Source organism: Crocodylus siamensis, chromosome 1, assembly GCF_052110815.1.
Source record: "Crocodylus siamensis isolate JL-2025a chromosome 1, ASM5211081v1, whole genome shotgun sequence".
Classification (NCBI taxonomy): Eukaryota; Metazoa; Chordata; order Crocodylia; family Crocodylidae; genus Crocodylus; species Crocodylus siamensis.
In genome coordinates this window covers 259,426,192-259,451,466 of record NC_143395.1, presented here as the reverse complement: position 1 = coordinate 259,451,466, position 25,275 = coordinate 259,426,192, and the positions used below count along the sequence as shown (strand labels likewise).

Here is a 25,275-nt window from a genome sequence, read left to right as displayed (position 1 = left end):
CTTTCTGAAATGAACACTCCTATCTTTTTCATCTCTGTTCATTAGAGAGCTTTTCCACATCCCTGTTCATCCTCCTCACCCCTTTTTCTGCAATACCCTTTTAGCTATACGGCGACCAGGACTACACGAACGTCCCCAGTGATGGGGAACTACCGACCCCTATGCCGACATTATCATTGTACGTAGGGGTGGGGCGAGTGATGATTGACAGCTCCGCGTCTCCTCCCAGATGCCCCGCCCACCCGGCTCGGACATGGCGGGGGCAGAACGAACAGACAAAGGCGCATGCGCTGAGTACAGCGTGTTTCCCCCCTCCCACTCCAGCTCGAAACCAGCTCTTTCCGGCGCGTTGCGTGTGACGCACTCGGTCGGCGCCGGGCTGGCCGGCGGTCGGGCGAGCGGCAGGAGATGGCGGAGTATCTGGCCTCCATCTTCGGGACCGAGAAGGACAAGTCAGTGGCGGGGCCCAGGCGGCGGTTGGGCTCGGGACTCGTGACGGAGGGCGGGCAGAGCGCCTCTCCCCCAGCGCCGGTGCAGTGTGGAGAACGCATCTCGCGTTGCTCCCCGGCCCCACGGGGGGGGGGTCACTAGGCTGTGGCTGTGGCGCGCGCCTTCCTTACCCCTCCCCCCGCCCCCCCTCGTGCGCCGCGCGCCGCGGCCCAGCGTCCCCGCCCCCACCCGGGCGGGTGGAGTCCATGCGCATGCGTGGAGCAGTTGCGCTCCTCTTCTCCCCCCTCCCCCCTGCCATGCGGGTGCGGCGGAACCTTTCCCGCGCGCGCTGCTCTACCGCCCGCTGGGGATTGGCTGCTGGCCCCACGTGGGCAGCGCGTGCGTTGGGGGTGGGGGAATGGTTAAGCCTCGTGGGGGTCTCCTCGCCCGTAGGAAGAACCCGGGGCCAGGCCTGGGGCTGCACAGACCTGGCCGCCCGGCCCCGTGTTGGAATAAATGCCGACTGACTTCGTCTTTATTAGTGGTATCAGGGCTCTGCCTACATTGGGTTTGTTCCTTTCTTTCCCCACCCCCAGGGGTGTGTTTGAAATGAAATGATCTTTGATGTGTGCCAGCGTGTTGGTCTGAGACCAGAAGAATTGCAAAAATCTCGAACTCTTGGTTCAGAGATGATGTGTTTTATTATTCTCAGTTGGTCTCATAAAAAAGTATCATTTCTAAACCCAGAGTTCGAGATTTTTGCACTTCTTTTTTACATGTACCATGTGTTAGGCCGACCGTGAGAAGTTACTGCTCCAACCCTGCAGCCTTGCTTAGGATTTCCCTAGAGTCTCCAGAAATTTGATATAAATCTCCAGGAAACTGCTGGGAGTCTCCCAGAAGATCAGTGATACAGTGTTTATTAAAATTAATGTTAAATGTTGAATCTGATTTGTATAGTAGTCTGGTTTTTTAAATGTAATAGTTGTGTGCATTTGCCTTCCTGAGTACAGTACAGTAGATCAGTCAATGTCTTTATACCGTGTGATAAAACCTCCCAAATAGATTCAGACAGAGTCAGCAACCTTAGACTCGCTCTGTATTTTGGGGTCCTGCTAATATCTCCCAGGCCCGTGCAAAGGGGAATTTATTAAGAATGCTTTGTATTGGCTTTGGCTGTGTAGCATGCACACCCCCTACCCCATTAGGAGGAAAGCCTTCCAGTTTGCTTTTTCCCTGTGTAGTTGGCAGCTGGAACTGCAGTATTGAAATTTTCCAGTTACTTAGTTACTTGGCAACAAGTTGTGCTCTTTAGGGCCCTGCCACACATTCATATTCAAACCAGGTAGAAACCAGCAATGGAGTTGGTGCACCATTTCAAGCATTAACTTTGTAGTTGGTTGGCTGTAGGTAACCAGATGGTCATTTTTATCATCTGATCCTTACTTTGCACTTGCGGCCTACGTTGATTGCCCGGATTAACCAGTCAATGGTGTGATAAGTACTTTGCATGTGTAGGCAGTCTGCATGTGCTGTGGGATTGCACAGTTAGTTGCGTAATATATGTAATGTGTACCAGGAGCCTTAGAAACAGCTGTGGAGAGTACCAAAGTTAATGTGAAGAGTATGAGGGACCTAGCGTATGAGCAGCTTTACCTTTCTTTCTCTTCCACATAAGTTACTAATGTAGTGGTAAAGAAAAATAACCTTTTTTCTAAGTTCATATACTTTGCATACATGCACATAGGCCATATTAGCCATACAGAGAAGTTTTCTACTGATCCTATCTAATTGCCTCCCCCATGGGACAGATCTTTCCTAAGCAAAGTAGTTTTAAGGAATAAAGTCCTTCCCTGATTAGGTTACAGTAGTTTGGCATACTACTGCAGCCTGCCAAATCAGGCTAGGAGGTTACAGTTGTAGTGTGGTGCTAATTGCCTTTCAGATGCTAAAGAAAAGCTGTCCAGGGTAGGTCTTATATCTCTGGAAGTACAAGTGTTCTGCCTTCACTACCACTGTTTCTTGGGGAGGCAGCAGGATGCTGAAAAATGTTTTTAAAAAGCTCTGTAGTCTCATGGCAGAAACTGACATTTAGCTTCCTGGGGTTCCCCACTCATAAATATAAACCTTGACATTCTTACTAGTGATTTATTAGCTTGAAACCCAAGTTGTTAGTGGTAAGTTCAAGACAAGAAAATTTTGGTGGTTTAATTACATCAGGAAGGATAAGGAATATATGGAAGAAAAATCACATCCTTTAAATGATGCATCTTTTCACTTATTTATTTGATTTATATGGCACTCCTCCCCCAAAATAGCCTCAGGGCAGCTTACAATAAATGATAGCAACAGATAAAATATGAAAATGAAACAGCTCCCCAAACACTACCCCAATACTTAATCCCACTTGCAAAAAGCTTGCCAAAATAAAGATCTTGTACCACATCCAGAAGATTTCATAGATTTCATAGACATTAGGGCTGGAAGGGACCTCAGGAGATCATTGAGTCCAGCACCCTGCCCAAAGGGCAGGAAGTCAGCTGGGGTCATAGGATCCCAGCAAGATAAGCATCCAATTTGCTCTTGAAGGTGTTCATTGTAGGTGCTTGAACCGCCTCCGCTGGCAGGCTGTTCCAGACCTTGGGGGCTCGGACAGTAAAGAAATTCTTCCTTATGTCCAGCCTGAAATGGTCTTGCAGCAGTTTGTGACCGTTCGACCTCATCATCCGTTGGGGCGCTCTGGTGAACAAATGTTCCCCCAGATCCTGGTGGTCACCCCGATAAACTTATAGGTGGCCATCAGATCACCCCGAGCCTGCGCTTTTCCAGGCTAAAGAGTCCCATGTCTCTCAGCCTGTCGTCGTAAGATTTGTTTTCCTGACCTCTGATCATGCGCGTGGCTCTCCTCTGGACTCTCTCAAGCTTCTCCACATCCTTTTTGAATTGTGGAGCCCAAAACTGGACGCAGTACTCCAGCTGCGGCCTCACTAAGGCCGAGTACAAGGGGAGAATGACGTCCCGGGATTTGCTTGAGAAGCATCTATGGATGCAAGCCAGCGTTTTGGTCACTTTACTAGCCGCAGCATCGCATTGGAGGCTCATGTTCATCTTCTGGTCAACGATGACCCCCAAGTCTCTTTCTTCAGTAGTGCTTTCCAACGTAGCACTGCCGAGCCTATAAGGATGCTGCAGGTTTTTCCTCCCAAGGTGGAGAACCTTGTATTTTTCGGTGTTAAACACCATGAGGTTCTCGTCTGCCCATTTGCTAAGCTTGTCCAGGTCAGCCTGGATCACCCGCCTATCTTCTGGCGTGGATGCTTTGCCCCAAAGTTTGGTGTCATCGGCGAACTTGGCCAGTCCACTCCTGACTCCAATGTCCACATCATTAATGAAGATGTTGAACAGGATGGGTCCCAGGACAGAGCCTTGAGGAACCCCACTGGTCACAGGGCACCACGATGAGTGACTGCCATCGATTATAACCCTCTGGGTCCGACCACGGAGCCAGTTTCCCAGCCAGCGGATCGTGGTGGAGCCAAGGCCACAACTGGGCAGTTTGGCTAAGAGGTGATTGTGGGATACCAGATCAAAGGCTTTTTTGAAGTCAAGATATATGACGTCAATCACTTCTCCCTTGTCCAGGTGATAGGTCACCTGGTCGTAGAAGGAAATGAGATTGGTCAAACAAGACCTACCTGCAACAAACCCGTGCTGGCTATCCCTTAGGATGTTAGCCTGGGCCAGTCCCTCAAGGATGGCCTCCTTAATAAACTTTTCTAAGATCTTCCCCAGGATAGAAGTCAGGCTAATGGGCCTGTAGTTAGCTGGATCCACTCTCCTCCCTTTCTTGAAGATCGGCACCATATTGGCCTTCTTCCAGTCTTCAGGCACTACACCAGAGCGCCAGGAGTTTTCAAAGATCCGTGCCAGGGGCTGGGCTATAACGCTCGCCAGCTCCTTGAGTACCCTGGGGTACAGATTGTCAGGGCCGGCTGACTTGAGGGTATCCAGCTTCTCAAGGTGTTCCTTCACGAGGTCAGCATTTATGGAGGGTAGGGGATCCCCATCACCCGGATCTCCCTGTCCCATAGCAGGCATAAGATGTCTAGTTATGGACTCTTAATGGGTTTCAGTGGGGGAGGAGTGGGGGATGCCTCTAAAGCAGAGGAGTTACTACCACGAACAGCTTCCCACGTAGTCTTGCTAAATGAATTTGGTGCACAGGTGGACCTTTCAGAGGGTTGCTCTCAGCTGATCTTGAGGATTTGAGAAGTAAGGGAGGAGGCAGTCCCTATCCCAGCAAAGCCTAATGTAGATATATTATATTTCATGGTGTATAGGTCAACCCCCAGCTTTCCAATTTTGAAAGGTAAGGATTTTCATACGCATGGTGTATAAGTCCGGGCCAGGTTTGGTGCTCGTCTGGTGCAGCCCCATCCTCTGCAAGCGGCAGGAGATGGGGCCATGCCAGCCAAACACTGTGCCCAACCCTGTCCCCTACGAGCACCGCATCCCCAGCCAAACACTGAGCCCGGCCCCATCCCCTGTAAGTGGTGCCAGGTTTGCAGGGGATGGGCGCATGCCAACCAAGCGCCAAGCTCAGTCCTGTCCCCTGTGAGCAGTGCCAGGCTTGTAGGGGAGCCACACCAGCCAAGTGCTGAGCCTGGCCAACTGTTGCAAGTGACACTGCCAAGCCCAGCATCACTTGCAGGGGATGGGGCTGGATTCAGTGCTCAGTTCGTATAGTCCCATCCCCTGTAGGCAGCACTGGTGTTGCCAAGCCAGTGATGCTCACAGGGGATGGGGCCATGTCAGCTCAGCACTGAGTCCCCATCCCCTGTGAACAGTGTTGGAGTTGGGCTCTGCTGGCACAGCCAGATCCCCTATGAGCAGCGTTGCCTGGACTGCACCAGTGTTGCTCACAGGGAATGGGGCCGCATCAGCTGGGCACTGAACCTGGTGCTGCTTGCAGGGGATGGTGATATGGTGTGTAAGTCACGGTTGAATTTTAATAGTTAATAATTAGACTTCAAACCTCGACTTGTACTCTGTGAAATATGGTAGTTCTGGAAACAAGTTCCTATTGCTTATTTTGTTCAGGGAACTTGTTTAAACTAACATATAGATTTGCCCGCGTGCGCACACATGCGTAAGTCAAGACAAGGTTTACATCAGTTTGTCATAATAGGATATCCAAGGCTCCATACCCCTGCAGGTTGTTTTTTTCTTTTCAAATGGCAAAAGAATGGCCTTGGATCATTTTACCGTCTAAATAAAATTGCATGTTATGGATTTAAGTTAAAGCAGTGGCATCAGCCGTATTTGTCATAGTCTGGATCTTATCTGCTTGGTCAGCAGCCACCAGCCTTTGCCCAACTGTGGGCTGGAATAACCTGGCTCAGGTCTGATGTGGGCTGGCCAGCTTCTGTGGCAAATTTTGGGTTGGGGGGGGTCCTTGCACCCATGCCAGGGCAAAGCCATTGGCAGCTATGTCTGCTGCTACTGCTTACTTTTCTCAAGTTCCTGTTCCCTGCCTGCAGCATGGGTGCTGCTGCTTCTCCCAGCTTCCTTCCCACCACCTCTCCCACTGCTTTCTGCTGAAGTAGGGGTGCAGCTACAAGCTGCCTAATCCTGGCATAGCTCCCCACCAGCTGAAAGCCATGCCCTCTTGCCAGTTGTGGCAGGGGGCAAGGAGAAATGGTAGTGGTGTGGGCACAGGTGGAAGCTGTGCTGCCCTGGCCTGGGTGTGAACACAAGCACAAGCAAAACTCTCCAGCTCCATAGGTTTGCAGCCCATGGGCTATATGTTGCCAACCCTTAGGTTTAACTGCATACACCACATGTAGGTTTAACAGATTCTGTACAATCTCAGCTTTCATTTTAAATTAAGCTTCTGTACATTTGAAAGTTATGGCAGTGGAACCACAGGTGGGTGGGCGGGTGTGTGTGTGGCAGGAGTGTGATTAAGCCTTGCGGTTATACTAGATGGAAATATACTGGCATAAAACACCTTGCTATTGATTCTTGTAGTCCACAGTAAGATGTAGTATCATTGAACTATGTCTGTATTATAATTATTGTGGCTTCCTTATGTAGACATAGCCCAGGCTTTTATATTCCAGATTGACTGACTATAATCCTTCAGGTGTAAATTGATTAACTTGTGGAGTCTGCAGACTTTCTGAAAGCATGACTGTAAGATGTGTTTCTTGCTCTGTCCTTTATTAGTTTTGTTCAAAGTATTCATTCTAAAGCCTCGGTACTGACATTTTGAAATTTCAGGTATTTAATAGATGATCTTTTAGCCCTTAGGATCAAAAAATGGAACGGGATGAAGCTGACGGGGGAAGAGGAAACGTGAAACTGCATGATAAATAGGGATATAAGGATTGGAAAGGAGAAAGAGACATGGGAGGCTTGTGTAGGTGTTGAAATGAAGAAAGAAATGATCATCCTGCTGATCAGGGTCTTTTCCCACTGACGAGCTGAATGCAACAATAAGGGGCTGAATAAACCTTAGGTTGTAGATGATCTCCATGTTCTAGGCTGTTCTGATCAGTCTGTTCATGGACTAGGTGGAGAAAGGAGAATGGTTGCATGTCAGCTAGTCCAGTTGCTGGACTTGCTCAACAAGTAATTGTGGACTTCAGGGTTAAGTTGCAAGCTACTATGCATGTTTTGCTAATTGCAGATTAATGTAGTCTCACTTTGATTTTTTTTATAGGCAACTAATTATCTTTTGTGTTTGTTGCAGAGTCAACTGTTCATTTTATTTCAAAATTGGAGCTTGTCGTCATGGAGACAGATGTTCTCGATTACACAATAAGCCAACATTTAGCCAGGTTTGTGTCTTCTAATAGAACTTGTATATATGTTTCTTTAAAATAATAGTTATAACATTCAAAATTAAATAGTTTGGTTTTGGCCCCAATTTTTATGGGATTTTTCTGGGGGTGTTCCAATTTTCTTCTCCCAGCATTTCTAATTGTCTCCTGTCACCCTTAATGGCTGCAGGAAGCGATGCTGTTGTAAGCTTGCCTGTAGTAGAGACCAACCAGTGCTAACTTTCAGGTGAGTGTGCCTTCTCGATGATGTGTAGGCACTTAAACCATCCCAAACTGGTTATATCACAAACAGTGGCACCAATCCCAAATAAAAGAACGCAAGTTCTTTTTTGTTTGCCAATTAGGACTTTCCTCTGACATGAACGAAAGAGACAGTTCCCTCATTGTCTCTTGATCTCTGACCCAGGCTGTAAACATTCGGCTTGGACTTGCCCGGCACTTTGGGTGTGGAAGAATGGTTTCTCAGCAGTGTCTGTCTACCTGTGTATGGACCTAAACTAGTTGACCATACAGACTATCCTGCCCTTGGCTGAACTAGTGTTAGCAGCAAAATAGGGCTTAAATATCTGTATTTATTTATTTTTACAGCACGTTTATTAATACTACAATTTTCAAAGAACCTCTTCCACACTGGCAAAAATTAATATATTGAACCTCTTATTTAAGCTTTTCTATTTTGTTTTCTATCACTGCTGATTGTCACAGCACACAAAAGATTCTCCTGTATTTGTTAAAGTCAATAAAATAATTTTCATACTCATCAAAACTGTTTTGGTGCATATGAACATTTTTATTGACTTTATTCCTATAAATGTAGCATATGCAACAGTGGAGTCCCCTGCTAATATGCCTCAGCTATGACAAAGGGGAATTGCTTCCCATACTTCAGTTAAAGTAGAGTTTTCCCATTTCAAGTAGCCGCTTTAAAATTGTTCCCGCAAACTTGTTAAACTAAGTACAGCAAAAGCTTTGTTACCCGGCACCCCCCAATCCCCATGGGTGACAGATAACAAAATATGCCAGTTAACTGAGAGGCCCGAACAGGCATCTTTGCCTGTTCAGGCCACCACCTCTCCCACCATGTCTGGGGTGTTGCTGCCCCTCCCATGGGCCCCAAGGGACAGGGAGGTGAACCCAGCACAGGCTGCTTTGCCCTGGGCCATGGGGGCTCGGCGAAACTGGAAGTGCCACCGTAGGCACTTCCAGTTTCGCTTTTACCTTACAAGCTGGTGTGCTGGTTAATAGAGGATGCCGGCTTGTAAGGTGCTGGTTAACACAGCTTTTACTGTAGTATCATCTGAGAGACTTAAATTATTTGTTTTATTTACTGAGGCTAATATGCCAGCCTATTTAGAGACCTGGACTTAATTTCCAACTCTGCCACTGACTTCCTGTCACGTAATTTTAGAAATAGATAGTTACCTTCCATGTTGGGTCTCTAAATAAGTTTGCAGAGCCTCTTTTTTTACCAGCAAAATCAGTTTTTCTGTGCTGATAAGAGATTTCCTTTTGCTGGAAGTGATAAAAAGGAATGGCAGTTAAGTGGATTGCTGGGCTTGTTACAGTTTTTTAGTGGCATCACTGACCTGTGTCTGTAGTGCTGCACTTTGCAGACATGCTAGATTGTGATGCTGGTAATGAATCTGACAGTTGCAGTTGATCTGTTTTTTGGAATTAGTTATTTATGGAGGTAATAGAAATCAGCTGTGATAGAAAATAGATGAACAGATTTTACTAATGGGGTGCTCATTGTGCAGACATTGTTTTGGGAGTGCCGTGTTGATAAAATCAGTGTACAATTTAATTATGACAGTATATATTCTTACCACTGGGTGGCATTGAGAAATGTTGGCAAGTGAGCAGCAACATAGTCTCTATGACTCGGAAGGTTTATAGCCATCACCTAGCATGTCCCTTATCATATTGTAGGACCACCATACATAGGTTGCTGGCTCCATGTTTTAAATAATAATTTTTTACTGCCTTAGTAAAATTAATTTGGGGATGAAAAGTCATGCTAATTTTAATTGTAAACTTGCACTTTAAAGTAATTGACTAAATCTTTTTGAGCTACGTACAGTGATGTGGACATTGGAATTTTATGTAATGTTAGTTTACTAACTTAAACATGGTTTGTTTTTTCAGACAACTTGATTTTAAGAAGAACGGTACAAATGTAAGGTTTCAAGTCTGCCTGGTCTAATTCTTCAAGTAAAAGCAGAAGGGCTAGAAGGATATTGTCCTTAATTGAAGGATCGGAAAACGTGGACATTTTTTAAACTATTATATTATATAAACAGAGAATCCACCAAGAAAATGCTTGTTGAAGCAAAATGGTATACCTTGATGGTGTCTGAGAAAATATTTTAAGCATTTAAGGTATTGTATGCAATACTGTGCATGTGTTACAGACTACAACTTTTTTCTAGGCCCATGGTAACAAATCTGGCAAAATCAAAGTTCAAGAAAATATATAACAACATCTTTTATTCAAGATGTTTTGTGGCTGTCATGAACTCATCGTCAAATAATCACTACCAAATCTTGTCTTTGGGAAACTTCACTAGAAAAAATGTACACAGCTCTTTCTTGGTGGTTAATTTAACTGTTTTCATAATATGATGGTTGAGATGCTATTTCAGAAGATATTCCACAAATAAAAAAGGGAATCTTGTGAATAAAATTTTATTTTTAGCTGTTTGCAAACAAGTTGTCTCTTTGCAATTGTCTATTATATGCACAGCAGCCAGTAGAATTCCCCTTTTTATTTTTTTTCCCCGCAGACCATCTTGATTCAAAACATCTATCGTAACCCCCAAAACAGTGCACAGACGGCTGACGGCTCACACTGTAAGTCCCACAGTTGGAGAAATTTTTTTAAAGAATGGTGTTAAAGAGCCCACTCCTAATTGAGAAAACAATGTTGACTTCTGAGCTGCTGACATAAAGCTGTTGCAAACAGGACAAGTGATGGAACTCTTCTTGCACACATATCAAGAACTTGTTAAATGTATGCAATTAGAGTGCAACAAGTCTGTTTTAAAGAGAGTAAACAAGTTGGACTTCTCAGTTCAAAATTTGCTGATGTGCTGTTAAAACCTTGTCATTGAGTGTTGCATTCTAATTTTGTTTAAGTAATTAAACTGCAGGCATTTCTCAAGTTCTTGATATGCTATGAAAACATAGGTATATGTATTATGTACGGTAAGTTGCCCAGAATTACAGGTTTTATTTCACTTTTTAATTTGAATGGAGATTTCATATTGTGCTCTAATTATTGTATTATAGAACAGAGCCTATTCTATTTCAATATATTTTGTGGGTTGTGATGTTTCTAAAAAAAATTAAAATATTGAATAAAGCCAGATTCAAACAAATGATTATGCCTAAAACCTTGCATATAATAGCTGTTGCTGTGACATTTTGATGACATTGATTATATAAATATTTTTGTGCAACCCTATCTTAACTCCTTCATGATGACATTGGTGAGCAAAGATATTTTTAATTTTAAAAATACAATAATGGAGTATGAGATCTCTATTGCTTTACAGCGTTAGGTTTATACAGAAAGGCCACCAGCTAAGGGAAAAGTCTCCCTCTTAGGAGATTATAACTACCTCTCTTTCAGCCCTGGAACTCGACTAAAGCGATCACCTAAAGGAAACCAGTTTCGTGTTAAATTTATTTTCCATAATATAAAGTTGTTGCGTTTTGTATTTCAGACCATTGCCCTCTTGAACATTTACCGTAACCCTCAAAACTCTTCCCAGTCTGCTGACGGTTTGCGCTGTAAGTTCATACTAGTTCCTTCACTGGTTCCCTGGGCTTGATTGTCAGAGCTCAGTGTCGACTTAAGCTGGTCTACCATTTTAGTTTTAACGGATCAAACTGACCACATTTCATAATGTATCAAACATTTTTTGTTTTTTGTTTGTTTTTTTTTTTTTTGTCCTCACCTCCACAAGAACTTGTTTCTGAGGAGAATTTGGATACTCATGCTTTAAAACAAAAAGTGGTCAAAATGGTATCCCCTATAGAGCAGTTTTTATCTACTGCTCTCTCCTTCCCTCCTTCCTCCCTGCCACTTGCATCCTAGAAATGTTTTGCTGTATGTTTTATGCTAATGCATTAGACTCTACTGTCCAAAAAGTAGGACAGACTACACTAATTTCATTCTGAACATGTTAGCCACCCTATATTCATATTAAAAGCAGTTGAATTTGGAACTTTTCAGATTGCATGCAAAAAATTTTCTTAGGCTAATGATGCAGCTTCCATTTAGTGATTACTTTGGAAGGTGCATTTAGACTGCTGAAAGCTACTCTTGGGTAGTTGTCCTTTTAGCTAGGTAGATGTTTAAGACTTCTGGAATTTGAATTTTCAAAGCAGGTTACTGAGTTGCATATCTATATAGTAGGAAAAATATAAAGAGTACACTTAAGGAAAGGAAGCTGTTTGGGTAGTGTTAGGAAATTATTTCCTGATTTTACTAGAAGTAGGAAATGGGCAAAAAGTAAACTGAAATGACATTAATAATTGTCAATCTGTGCTTCCTAATGTATCGTAATTGATCAGTTACACTAAAATAAGACACGAGCTTTAGAATTAAAAAGAACGGGTGGTATTTTTCTAACTCTTACCTTGTTATGAATTGGACATTGTCTGTGTGGTAATAGTTTTGTTTAGCTATTCCTTTAACCGTTGAATCCTAGACTAGTTCAGATTAGTTACCAGCGTATACTTGGGCATTTTGTGAAATCAGACCCATTTCAGAATGGGCACTATGATTTGCAAAATGAATGTCTTGTAGAATAAGCACCACTGTCCTTGAAACAAAATTACTGCCCCTGTTAAAGGGCACTTAAATACTTATAGTGTTACAGTTATCAAACTGGGCATTTGTTTAAAAATGGAATAAGTTACTTGTTTGTATAGCCTTAGTATTATTGGCCTCTGGGCCTTTCATTCTAGCAGTGAGGTGGTGTTTGTATACTGTTAAGAACCTATGGATGGATATTGGGTATTTCCTACACATCAGCTAAATTCTCAGTGAGCTGGTAACTAATTTGCTCAAAGTCAAAGTTTGGCCTGCTGTGGAGCTGTTTAGATTATATTTGCCCAGACTCTGCAAAAGTCTCTAATTGAAGTAAACATTATCCAAACTAGCATTTAAATGTTGGTATCAAACTTTAGCTTTTTAAAATCTTGATAAATGGGTAATTACTTAGCAGAGCCTAACTGTACCTGATGTGGTAGAGCTATAGCCCTGTTATCAGTGGGTTTGCTGAAACCCCCTTTTCCCCAGGCTTGTGAATGTTATCCCTGTTCTAAACAATGCATGTATTTATAACGGATAACCTGGGTAGATATTTTAATGCTTATATTGTTGCTTGACTGTATTCCTTTTCATTGTCGTCGTAAAGGATTAACCTTAGTTTTTACCAGTAATAGTTTTTTGACTGATTTAATTGATAGATGGGCTTCTCAAGGGTGAGAGGCTGGTAGTCCTGGCTCTTGAATGTTTGTAAAGTCTTGTGTATGATGTGTACCCTTCCCACCTTAGAAAAACACTCAAGTACTTTTGACATGTATTTCTGTTTTATGGCCTCTTAAATTGACAATGAGATCTCCGTACTAGATTTTAGCAATTTCCCACTTTGTAAACATTTTATTATGCCCTTGATTATGCCCTTTTTTTTTTCCCTATGGAACCTGATGTTTTTTAAAACAAAACGAACTAGGTGGTAGTATGCTATCATCATTGTTGGCACAGCCCTTGGAATATGGTTAGCTATTAAACTGTAGTGAATATTGACTAAATGGGGTTGTTGTGCATTCCTGTATAACCAAAGGACTCTTAAAAATTGCTTTTGAATTCGGAAATTGATTAAATGTCTTGAGCCTGAACTACTTGATTGGGGTACTTTTTAATTTTATAAAAAGCATCCATCTTTAAGTTTTAAATGCAGGGCCTCTTTTAAAATTCCCTTAATCTTAATTAAGCTGCTTAACTGATGGAAACAATCAGTTTAGCTTTTAATGTATATGGCTTTTAAATGTATAATAAAATGCCATAGGACTGGAAATATTGACTGTAATTTGTTTTGCTAGTCATAATGCTTTGAAAAAAAAATCAGCAAAACTTAACTTACATCAGTTTCTGTAGCAGCAGGTAAGAAGAAATTCACCTGCAAAGGAGCATAAAAAATATCTAAAATGCCTATGTGGCTAGCTTCTGTTGTGCTAAAAGACTTCTGCAATATTATGAAAAACAAATTGGTGTTAAAATTAAATGAAAAAATACTTTCTGTTCCAAAGCATATGGCTTCACACTTTACTGAGGGCATGAGAAAAGTGCATCACTTTGGGAACTGCTCTAAACACATTCTTTGGATAATGATAGGCTGCAGTTTTAATCGCATCAGTTTCTCCCTAAACTTCAGTGTATTTCTACTGAAGGAATGAAGAACTTAAAATGAACTCTTCCTGTAGGAAGAAAATTCTTAATTGTAATGCCTTAAAACAGTTAATATGACAAATCACTTGCCTTAAGTTTAGGTAAAATCATTGAGGGTGGGAATCTACTGTTAACCAGAGTAATATTTCAAAGTCCTTTCCCTTTAAATTCTGAGTTTATCAATTAGATGCTGATTAAAACTTGTCTTGATTGGACCATATTAATATTACGTTTTGAGCTATTTCTTTTGGGACTCAAGGCTGCTCACAATTATGCTTAATATTCCTAATGGTTAGCTACATGCTACATGGCATCTGTTATGCTCCAGTAGATGGCTTCTTCTGGTTTCTCTTAAGTTTTATTGTATAGTATGTTCAGAATCCTTTCATCACTTAAAATATGCATTCTAATCAATATGACACTTGGTATTTGCAGGTGCTGTGAGCGATGTTGAGATGCAGGAACATTATGATGAATTCTTTGAGGTATGTTAACTTACTGATTAAAATAAATCATAATCTTTAGACAATCTTGATGTTGCAAAAGTGAGTAGTTTGTGGCAATGCCTATTGCAGAGGAAGCGGGGGGGATGTGAACAAAAATGTAAACTTTCAGTCTGAGACTAAAAACAACAACAAAAACCCCAAACAGCTGCAGCTTTATTATACTCCTGATTTGTTCATGAACCCCTCACCTTCAATAGGGGGATTGAGAACCTAATCCTGCAAAGGCTCTGGGGTCTAGAGTATTTTGTTCCAAGAACCTGTTCTTAATGGATGACTAGAATATAATTCCCTTTGTTCACCTATACCTATGTGACGTCAAAATATACTTCAGTCTTGGTGAATAAATTCGGAAATGAAGTGGACTGAAACATCAGATCGACTTTACTTTCTTAAAGTTACGTGCGTTTGAGCAGTCCAAAACACTGATACGTTTCCCAAATACAAAAAAAGAACAATTTTTATGGTTCATTATTTTATCCAAGTAATAGCCACTGTGTGCTAGATGTTGCCTAGGCATGTCTAGAAAACCATGCAACAGGCATGTAGAGAGAGAACTGTTTTTCCTACTTGGCATTAATCATCTGTCTTTTTATGCGGAGAAGTTATTTAACTTGCACAAGATTTTTTTTCAATCGGTTCTTCTATATTTAGGAGGTCTTCACAGAAATGGAAGAGAAGTATGGTGAAGTTGAGGAGATGAATGTTTGTGATAACCTTGGAGACCATCTAGTTGGAAATGTGTATGTCAAGGTAGGACACAGGAACTCCACAGATATCATGAATTCTGATTTTCTTTAATGCATACAGTTAACATTTGCAAAAGCATGATAGCATTCTAATGAAAGCATATAACTTTACAGTCTGGTGATGTGTTGAAGTGAGAATCCAAACCAGGGAAAATGGAAAGGCAAATGTTATGGGGTATAGAAGAAAGTTTAAAAAGGATGCACTCTTAAAATAATTTTGCTTATGAAAACAAGACCATTTTCTCCTTTTCCTGTTATAATGAATATAGTTGCCAGAAGTGTGTACTGTAAAAGTAACTTAAGAAATTTGCAGTTAAATGGTAATTGCTGGACAAATCCACTTAGCTGCCATGGTTCACCTATTCTACATGCAGCAGATTAGGATTTTATATCTGTGTTGCATCAGAGTTGACAGTAGTCTTCTGTAGAGTTTAAATCATGGATTGTATTGGGTGGTTTGAATAGGAATGATCTGCCTCAAGAGAGGGGTTAAACTAGGTGATCCACGAAGTCCCTTCCAGCTCTACTTCTCTAATTTCCATATAAACCTGAAAATTAGAAACAGGCTTAATTGTCAGCTACTTGAAAAAAAAATTATTTTTGGTCTTGCTGACAGTTGAGTATTGGAATGCAAATAACCTTCTTAGTCTTTTCACCTTGCTCAGCCTGGGCATAAAGCTAATTTACACATATAATGGTGGTTGCCTCTATTCAAACTGTCATCTCTTTGTTTAGCATACAAATGAACAGTATTTGTACAAGCCTAACGTTTTTTAAAACACGAATGCTGGATAGTCACCATTGCTACTTGAATATGAGGGTGGCTGTGTTCAATGTGTCCCAAATTTTCGGTGCTACCCTTAACCTTTAGGGTTGTTAATTGTAGCCATGTTGGTGTAAGGATGTAGGCAGACAGAATTCTTTGGGTAAATGTGATCTCTTTTGTTAGACAAACAAAATAGTTGAAAAACTATTCTTTGCAAGCTTTTAGGCACAAACACCCTTTTTCATGAGTAGGGAGAGTCTGATGTTTTGTGTGCTCTTGTGGGTAGTTTGATTAATTACAAAAAATCATATGCCTGCTTCCTGCTTTTTCATCCTTGGCAGTGTTACAAATACTGAAATGTAGAAATATTTAGTTCAGGGGTGGGCAAAATATGGTCTACAGGAGGGACTTTGTCCAGACCCCAGTGGGTCCCTTGGTCCCGCCCTGCCCACCTGCAGTCTGGCCCACAGCACTTCCTGCTGCCCTCTGGTTATGCAGCAGGGTGGGGTGGAGTGGCTCTGCATTTGGACTGCCTTTCTAGGCAGCCCAGGTGGCAATGGCTCCTTCCAGCTGCTGCTGCCGTTGGCCCCAGCCCTGTGGTACTGGCAGGGACCCATGTACAGAGCCCCGACCCTGGCCTGCCCTGTGTCCATTCCGGACTCGCTCCAGCAGAGCAGCCCAGCTTCAGATCACCCAGAGCATGTGCACAAAGCCCTGTCCCACCCCGCACCTGCTCCATACTCACCTGCCCATGCTGAGCAGCAACGGCGGTGATGGCAGCAGAAGATGCTGCTGGGTGTGGGGGAAAAACAGCCCTCCCCTTAGCTGCTGCTAGGCCCTTCTTGCTGCAGCCACCCTGAGCCTGCTTTTGGGCTGCTCTGCAGCTCTTTTGCACTGGCACTGCTGCCCTGCCAGGCAAGCCAGAGGTGGCGGAGAGGAGTAGCAAGGCAGCCTGGGCATGGGTTTTTGCAGCTTCAGCAAGAAGGGCCTGGCAGTGGTGGGGTGGGAGGTTTCCCCCATGCTGCTTCTTGGCTGCTGCTCAGCATGGCTGGGTGGTCCAGAGTAGGCACATGGCAGGCCAGGTCAGGGCCGTGCATGCATATTCCAGCTAGTCCGCTCTGGGCCAAGTCTGGAGCAGGAGCTGGGTGGGCTGGGGTCAGGGCTTTGTGTGTGGGTCCCCACCAATACTCCAGGGCTAGGGCCAGTGGCAATGGCAGCCAGAAGGAGCCACCACTGCAGCCTGGGCTGCCTAGAAAGGCAGAGCAGGCCAGGGTCAGGGCTGGGGCTGTGCGCTGTTGGCAGTGGTGGGGAGGAGCCACAACGTATGTGGGCTCCAGAGCAGGAGAGGGGGTGCTGACCAGCCCACAGCAGCTCCCCAGAACTGCCTATGTGGTACATGGGCCCAAATAATTTCCCACCCCTGACTTGGATGATCCCCAACTTGTGTGCTTAGAAGTTTTTAATAAACCTTAAAGCTTGGGGGATAACTAGGGCTCAAATCAGCTATCAAATATCCTTAAGCTGATTTCATGTTTGTAGACAGTAACTTTCAGGCATCTGAATGAGGCAGTATGTGGCATACTTGCTAGACTAGTGTCTTGAATATTAGTATTCCGCAAAATCATGTAAATTAATACTTATCTGGGAAGAGAAGATTGTCAGACCTTTTGCCTGTTTACTTAATATTGTTTGCTCTTTAAATCAAATGCACTCATGTCTTTATGAGTTACAGTGCTTTAAAAGTAAAGCCAAATAAAACGTGGAATAGAGAATTTTTTAGGCTGTTTGGGCTCATTTTGAACAACAGTTAGTGAAAAGCCACATCATACTTGCACTTGCTTCAGTGGGCTAGTGGTGTTAAAAAAAAAAATTCTCAAGTGGTTAGTTCGTTCTGAATGACTTGCTGGGTACTCAGTCATTGATTTAGTGGGAATAACTGACCTATTTCTGTGCAGCCTCTTGAGAAATCATTGTGGTTCTTTATTTTATTTAGTTTCGTCGTGAAGAGGATGCAGAAAAAGCTGTGATTGACCTGAACAACCGCTGGTTTAATGGGCAGCCAATTCATGCTGAGCTCTCTCCTGTGACTGACTTCAGAGAAGCTTGCTGCCGTCAATATGAAATGGGGTAAAAAAAAAACCCCCCACACTTTCTTTTCATAATAGCTTGCGTGAAAAACAAAGCAATCAACAAATGCAGGGGAGAACCTTAGAGTAATACTGACATGCAGAGTCAGTGCAGTTCATGGACTGTAGTATCTATGTGTATTTGGTCTCTTCGTATCCATAAATTTTGGTTCTCGTTCAGATGTGGGGCACATAGCTAGTTCCTGTGAATCACAGTCAAGCTGAATTACCACTTCTGGCCAGCTGAAATGTTTTACCAAACAGATGTTAAAATGATATTAAAAATGAGAGTTAAAATTAGTGGACATGGCTAAATAATCACTCAGACTTGGTACAAAATTTTGTACTAATTAATTTAGTACAAAAAATTGACAGTGTAAGGAGGAAAGAATTTCTTTGTGCTAACTTTTTTTTTCTTAATTTTGTTTCAGAGAGTGCACACGAGGAGGCTTCTGTAACTTTATGCATTTGAAGCCCATTTCTCGAGAATTGCGACGTGAGTTATATGGACGTCGTCGTAAGAAGTGAGTATCTGTAATTGAAATTAAGTTCCAACCGATGGGAGTAATTTAGCTGTTTTATTTCCTAAACATTTTTAACCAAAACAATAAGATTTAACGTAAGAATTTAAGCTTTTGCTTGCTCTCCTGTTGCATTTATGCCTTAAAGTCATCTATTATTCATAGATGTTCAAAATTTCATTCTGGCTATTTTTGCTACTTCATGACAAAATTAAAGAACCAAAGCTAGTGTTATCAGAGGATCTAGAAAGAAAGTCTCCCGCTTCACATAACTGATTGTGAGTTTATATTTAGGATGTGGGCAGAAACTGGAAAGGATGTCCTGAAATTTAGCCATACCACAAGTTGATGCTAGCATCACAAAACTTATGACAGTTAGTATTCCTGTTCCTGTCTTTGGTAAGGGTTCTAGTATTGATAGTTTCTGAACTAAAATTGTAGTTATGCAATATTTAGTGTAACTTGCATCTTTGTGAAGCAAGTCTCTTTAACTGTCTTGATAAACACCTGAAGTTATTATGATTGATGTAAAGGTGGCAAAGGAAAGTGAACGTCACAGAATGGCAAGAAGCTTCTGATAAACTGGTGAATGTGAAGTAAGTTTACCTTGTGGACAATTTAATACTGCTTCTATCAATGCAATATGCATCTTCTTCATAAGACTTCAATTTCCACTGCAACCAATTTGACACTTTATTTGTTCCCCTCAAATATACAAAACTAGTGTTTAAAAATGCTATAAATGTCTTGGAGTATTTTAGGGATTAGAAAGTGCTTTGCAAAAAGTATACATTGTATCGTTTGTGCAAAAAAAAAAGTTGAGTAACTGCTTTAATGAGAATTCCCCAGTTAAATATGAGTCCATCTGAGATTGCAGGCTAATGTCTGTATCGGCTTCGACATTTACGCTAAGAACCTTTTAAAATAAAACGTCAAAATGTTATCAATTTAGGAGCCATATTGTCACTTTTTTCTGAATCTTGACCTCTTTTCCCTTTGCCAAACACTCTTCCTGCAGTGAGAACTTTCACTTGTCTGTATTTGGCCTTGGAATGTAGCAGTTCCCCAGTATCCCAGTTTCTACCTCTGTTAGCACAAACAGCAATTTGATGTTCTTCCCTCCCTTCCCCACTTTACTTATCTTAGGCTGCAAATAAATCATCTGTGAAACCCAAGTTGACCCATACTAGCAATGAGCTGTGCTATAAGGAAGCACGGTTTGGAACCTGTTCCCTTTTGAGTTTGTGAATTGGACTTTAAATGGATCATGCAAATAGTTCAGCCATAATGGGACTGAAGCTTGTACCAAACATCTCAGAATCAAAGGGCAATAAAGTAAATGGTCAACACAGAGCACTTCTTTCATTTTCTGCCTCCTACAAGCATGCCTTCTTTTTAAGGCACCAGTTTCTCCTGTATCACAGCAGAACCAGTCTTTTCGTCACATTGATCACTGAACTCCTCTACGATAATAAACTTGGCAAGTTTAGCAGTTGGGGTGAACGCAGAATATAAGTTCTTATGTTAGCCCTGAACCATACTTCGAAATAAAATAGCATACCCTTGAAAGCTTTGAATGCATGGTTTTTATATTTTGGTTGGTTTAAAACTTTTTTTCCTACTATATTTGTGACCTGTGCACTTCCTGCCCCTAAGAAACATGGGTCCATAGATCTGCATTCTCTGTGGTGATAGAACTCATTGTTTGACTTCCTCTGTGGTAGAGAAAGTAAAGGCTGGAGAGGAAGTGGCTATGTGCTAGTTACTCGGGTACATTGCTACTGTGGAAATTGATACAGAAAATCCTCACTTTTTTTAATTTTAAAAAATGAGGCCTTTTAAATCTGGGCTGCCTCTTGTAAACAGGAATTTCCAGCATACATGTAAACAAAGAAATGTATGCGTATGAAATAGAGGAATTGACTGGTTAATTCTTTCTGAGATGTCTAATATGTTAAATGAAAATTATTTCAAAAGGGCTGTAGATTTGCTGTGTTCAGGAAAACCTGCTGATGGCTGTAAAGATTTTCCCTTTTCTTACTACTACAACCTGTTATGTACTAGTACAGTTAAAGGGAGGAATCTTGCTGTCACTGAGCCTTTTGCTCGCCATTTGGACAAGAAATCTAACAGTGTTTGCCAGCCTTTGATAGGTGTGCCCTGACCCTTCCTGAGTGCCATCCTCATCCTTGCCCCCTCAAAGATGTACCTGATAGTTTGCACCCCGGGCTGGCCTGGTGGAATGGAGGTGCTTGGGCCTCGTGCTAAACACCAAGCAGCTGCCTGTGCCACTTGTGGCATGCATGCCATAAGTTGGTTACCCCATATCTAATAGTTGACAGCAGTCTTCATTACACATGTGAACTCTTGCAATTGAACTTCTTTCTGTGGTCTTGCAGACCACACCTGCCTGAGTGCTATCTTATTACTGCTTTAGTTGATCTTTGAGTTCTCTGTAGGATGTTACTGTCGTATTGAATGTGGTGAAACATTTATGTATTACAACTTTTTTGAAGGCATAGATCCAGGTCAAGGTCCCGTGAACGTCGTTCTAGATCCAGAGATCGTGGTCGTGGTGGCGGTGGTGGTGGCGGCGGAGGAGGAGGTGGAGGACGGGAACGTGATAGGAGGCGGTCAAGAGACCGTGAAAGATCTGGTCGATTCTGAGCCATGCCATTTTTACTGTATGTCTGCTAGAAAGTGGTGTAGTTTGACCAAACAAGTTCGTAATGAGATTTTTTTAAAGAAGGGCTTCTGAATAAAAACTTGTAGTGATACAGTATTCTTTGTGTAACTTGTTTCTTGTGGGGGAAGTCTTTTTAACTGTCATTCCTCTATCTTGACAAATACCTGGAATTAACTATGCTTGAGTTAAAAGGTGGCAATTGTATTAGAGGTGTGCCAGTCATTCAGGTATGAATTGAACTGTTAATGAAAATGAATGTATATAATATAAATTATATACATGGGGGGGCAAATATACTGCTTAAGAAAGTTACCCACCTAAATTTTCCTTTTCTGCTATGCTGTCTGCTTATTTAGGTTAGTTTAGGCACATTTAAAGGAAGGCTGTGCGAAGTGCTTTTATTTACCCAATAGAAATGCTTAGTTACAAAATATGTATGTTTGTTTGTTACTAGAAGTCTGTGCACTGTCTATCACTGTGACTGTGGCATTTACAATAAATCCAGTTCTTTGGTGTAAAATCTAAAGCCTATTCTCTAAGCACTGCAGAGTAGCTGAGTTACTACTCTTGGCTTTGCCAGAATTCATAGTTAAATTTTACTCGGGATTCTATACATACGTACACACACACTTCTTGGATAATAGCTTAGAAAGAAAATGTATCTAGTGTAGTGTGTAACTTTAAAATTATGAAGTGTCCTCTAGTAAGTCAGCACGTTATGATGCCAGAATGCAGCAGGGTAATTTCTGGATAAGGATATCTAAGAAGAAAAATTCAAGAATCGAAGCTGTCTTTTGCTCCAAGATCCATTAACTGTTTAATAATCAGTAAGTTGGACACCAGTTTAAAGTAGTGTCTCTTCTCTAACTCCTTTGTCACCTCCAAGATGCCTGAAATGGATTCAAAGTGTTTGTCCTACCTATTGCATTTATAGCACAGCAAGTTAATGGACAAAGGGTGTATCTACACATGCTATTAAGACGATGTGATTAAACTCTGGCTCAGTTTATGCAGGAATCAGCTGCTCCTAGGAGCAGGTATCTCCATGTGTGCTTGGTAACAGCTCTGAGGTGACAGGGCACAAGGAGTCAGCGCTGGGCGGCTGTGACAGTGTCAGGGCTGACCAGTGGCATGAGAGTACTAAAGTGTGGAGCTAGACAGCAGGCAGACCCTGCACCCTTGTGCCCCACGCAGCCTCTGTCACCATCTACACATGCATTTTTGCAGAATTAAGTACTCTGCTCTAAGGAAGTGCTGTCCCCAACAGTACTGTCTTATAGCAGAGTTAATCTACTACACCCTAATACCAGCACACGTGTAGATGGTGATGCTTTATTGTAGCACTAATTAGTCAACTCTGCAAAATAAGGTGCATGTGTAGATGCACCCAGAAAGAGCAGTTTTAATTGCAAGTCTAAGCTGTTTTTTCATTGCAATTGTAAAACATTCTTATAAATTGATACGGCATGTAGAATACATATTTTGTCATTTAGTGTCTCTTAAAGACCTTAGAACTATAACCAAGGATGCTGGCACATACTAAAAGCTAAATAACTTTTGCAGTTAGCTGACTTTGCAAGCTGCCTAGCCAAAATTGAATTCTTGTCTGCTTATGTAGCAGTTAAAAAACGAGTATAAAAGTTTGATCTGTAGGAATCTGAAGAAATACCCAATTTAACTATATAGCTCTCAGAAAGGAGGAAACACTCTTACTGGTGTTTGTAGGTTGTCTTGAAACTGCCAAAAACATGTGAGGAACAGCTCTTTTAAAGTGTAATAAATATGGAAGCATGGTTATAGTGACTATTCACATTTAGTTCTTATTTTGTTAGCTCCAAAACCTGAGCCTAAAGAGTTGATTTAATTTGCTTGAACTTGGCATTGTGGACTAGAAACTAGTTCAATAATAGTGACAGAGGGAACTAAGAATCTTGACTTCTAAATAAACTTTTGGGCCAGCTCGGAATGCAAGTTAAACCTAGCCCTGTGCTGAATGCTTCCACTAACTAGATTTTGAAGGTTTTTTTGTTTTGGGGGTTTGGTTTTTTTAAGACTAATGCCTTAAAAGCAACAGAATCTTTAATATGATATATAAAGATATCTTCATTATTTAAATTATGCTTTTAAGCACATTGAAAATCAGATCCTAGCTTCCTTTCATTTGAAGGGCTTCCACACTGCCTGAAAGACCTCAGTGGTAATATTGGTACAGACTGAAACCAAGTTATTAACACAGTCCTTCATTGGCCTCTAAGTTGGACAAAGCATTAATGTATTCCCACGTTCAGTGAGATTCAGTATTGCACTTGTGCTTCTCTAGGTACAGTTCAATGTCCAGCAAAATCTTCCTCTACATATGCAGTGTCTAGCATAGTATGGGCATTGCTGAACTACCAAAATACAAGTATTATAGAACTATATATTGTGTATATAAGTACAAAATACTTATGCAATACACTCAGTCTTCAGTCAAGCCTTCCAATTAATCTAATACTGCCTGTTAGTGGTAAAACTTTGAATGCAAGTTTTCAAAAGGTACATTTGCTGATTATTTACACAAGCCATCTAAAGCTGCCAATGAGGTTTAATAATTAAAAGAGAGGTTACTTTATCCCAGCCTACCTTTCCCACATCTTCAAAGCCTAGAATAAGATTTTTTTTTTTTCCAAAGACACCCATTTCTCATACTTGCAAATGTCAGGTTCTCTTCTGTTGAACAGAAATGTTAATTTATGGATTTCTTTGACCTCAAATAAGTGACAGCATACAGGACCTCCTGAAGTCTGACTAGACCAATTAAGACTGATAATCCCAAGTGGCTTCCTCTTTATTTGTATTAGGCTTATCTGATTATTCTGTGAAATGCTGCTTGCCCATGAATATGATGTATTTTAAGCCTGTAACACCAAATGGAGATAATTTGTTCAAAATAAAGCATTTTTTTTTATACTGAACATGAACGTGATAGAAATATAACCCCTTTCTTTTAGTCAGGTACTCCTTAAAACCACATCATCCAGATTATTGTGAGATCACAAACTTTAAATTCCAGTTCACAACTAAACCACTGAATCCCCGTTCCCAAGTAATGTCTTCCGTATCTTAAAAAACAAAAAACAAAACAAAAAAAAAACCCTGTTGGAAAATGTCCTTTTGTTTTCTAAATCCAAAAGCAATCTTTTCTAGCAATCTGTTGGAAAGTCTTCTGTATTTTCTAAGAAAAAAAGAGTTGTACTTGAGTAAGTGGTGGAGGATTTCTTCAAAACTTCATATTTGATTATAGAGAACGTAACTTGGATGATCTTGTTTTTACTTCAGAATACAGTACAGAGGCAGCATGAGCAAATGAGTAACTAGTGTGTTGGAAGCCCAGTGCACACTTGTTCCTTGTACAAAACAACTTGTTAAATTGCTTTTTCAGCCAAGGGTCACTGAGTGCACCTGATTCCTCTGCTCACATTGCGCCTGTTTATTTCAAACTATTTCACAGGTAGGTTAAATCTGAATTTCCTGTCTTCGGTCTACAGAAGTATAGTTTCACCAAAGAGAGATGAGATCTCTTTAAAGTCTTCAGGGCTTAGTGCTTTTTCTGGGCTTATGGAATGTTTTTAGGCCTCTCTTTCTTCTGAAAATGAACATGGCATCTAAGTAAACTGGAAGTGTACAGAAAGACTTACTTTTGTTCTGTTTGAATTGATAAGTTACCACATTTTAAAATAGTTGACTTGAACCTTTGTCACCAAAACTTATTCACTTGAAGAGGAAGTAGGTACATTTCTTTTGTGTCCAATTGTGATGAGTTATTGACATTGTATATGAAAGTCAACTGAATTCATATGGGCTGAAGTGCATCCCCATCCTTGAAAATATGGTCTGTACTGTTTTGAAATAGTGATGTTGTTTACCTACCATGAGTCAGCTGACACACTTCCCTCTTGTCCATGGCCACTTAACTATTGTAATATCTGATCACAATGTGCATTAATTAGCACGTCTGAATTTTGGGACTATTTCATATGGGCTTTTTTATAAGCTTTTTGATTTGGCTGACTACATGAAGTGTCAGCTGGGGGCTCCTTCACTTTATCCTTAAAGTGTGCTTAATAAGTCCCCTCTGGCTCTTAACCGGGTCTTTTAATTTTTGAGGATCTGTGTGATGACTTCTGTAACAACTTACAGCATTGCAGTGT

At 41.4% G+C, this 25,275-nt stretch overlaps 1 protein-coding gene across 5 annotated transcripts; it reads left to right on the top strand.

Annotated features, from left to right (window-relative positions):
• Positions 1-294: 294 nt before the first annotated feature.
• On the top strand, positions 295-24,039 carry U2AF1 (U2 small nuclear RNA auxiliary factor 1). 5 transcript variants are annotated; one of them, XM_090061528.1, is made up of 9 exons: positions 295-452; positions 7,184-7,271; positions 10,058-10,124; positions 14,170-14,219; positions 14,892-14,990; positions 17,746-17,879; positions 18,310-18,402; positions 18,933-18,995; positions 20,916-24,039. In XM_090061528.1, exons 1-9 carry the CDS (start codon positions 409-411, stop codon positions 21,064-21,066), a joined length of 789 nt encoding a protein of 262 aa, XP_089917654.1. In that variant the 5' UTR covers positions 295-408; the 3' UTR covers positions 21,067-24,039. The 5 variants fall into 5 exon arrangements, with proteins under 5 accessions (XP_089917654.1, XP_089917644.1, XP_089917663.1 ...); XM_090061518.1 differs by lacking the exon at positions 10,058-10,124 and adding an exon at positions 11,000-11,066 and having other exon boundaries at positions 296-452; XM_090061537.1 differs by lacking the exons at positions 10,058-10,124; positions 18,933-18,995 and adding an exon at positions 11,000-11,066 and having other exon boundaries at positions 296-452.
• The last annotated feature ends 1,236 nt before the right edge of the window (positions 24,040-25,275 follow it).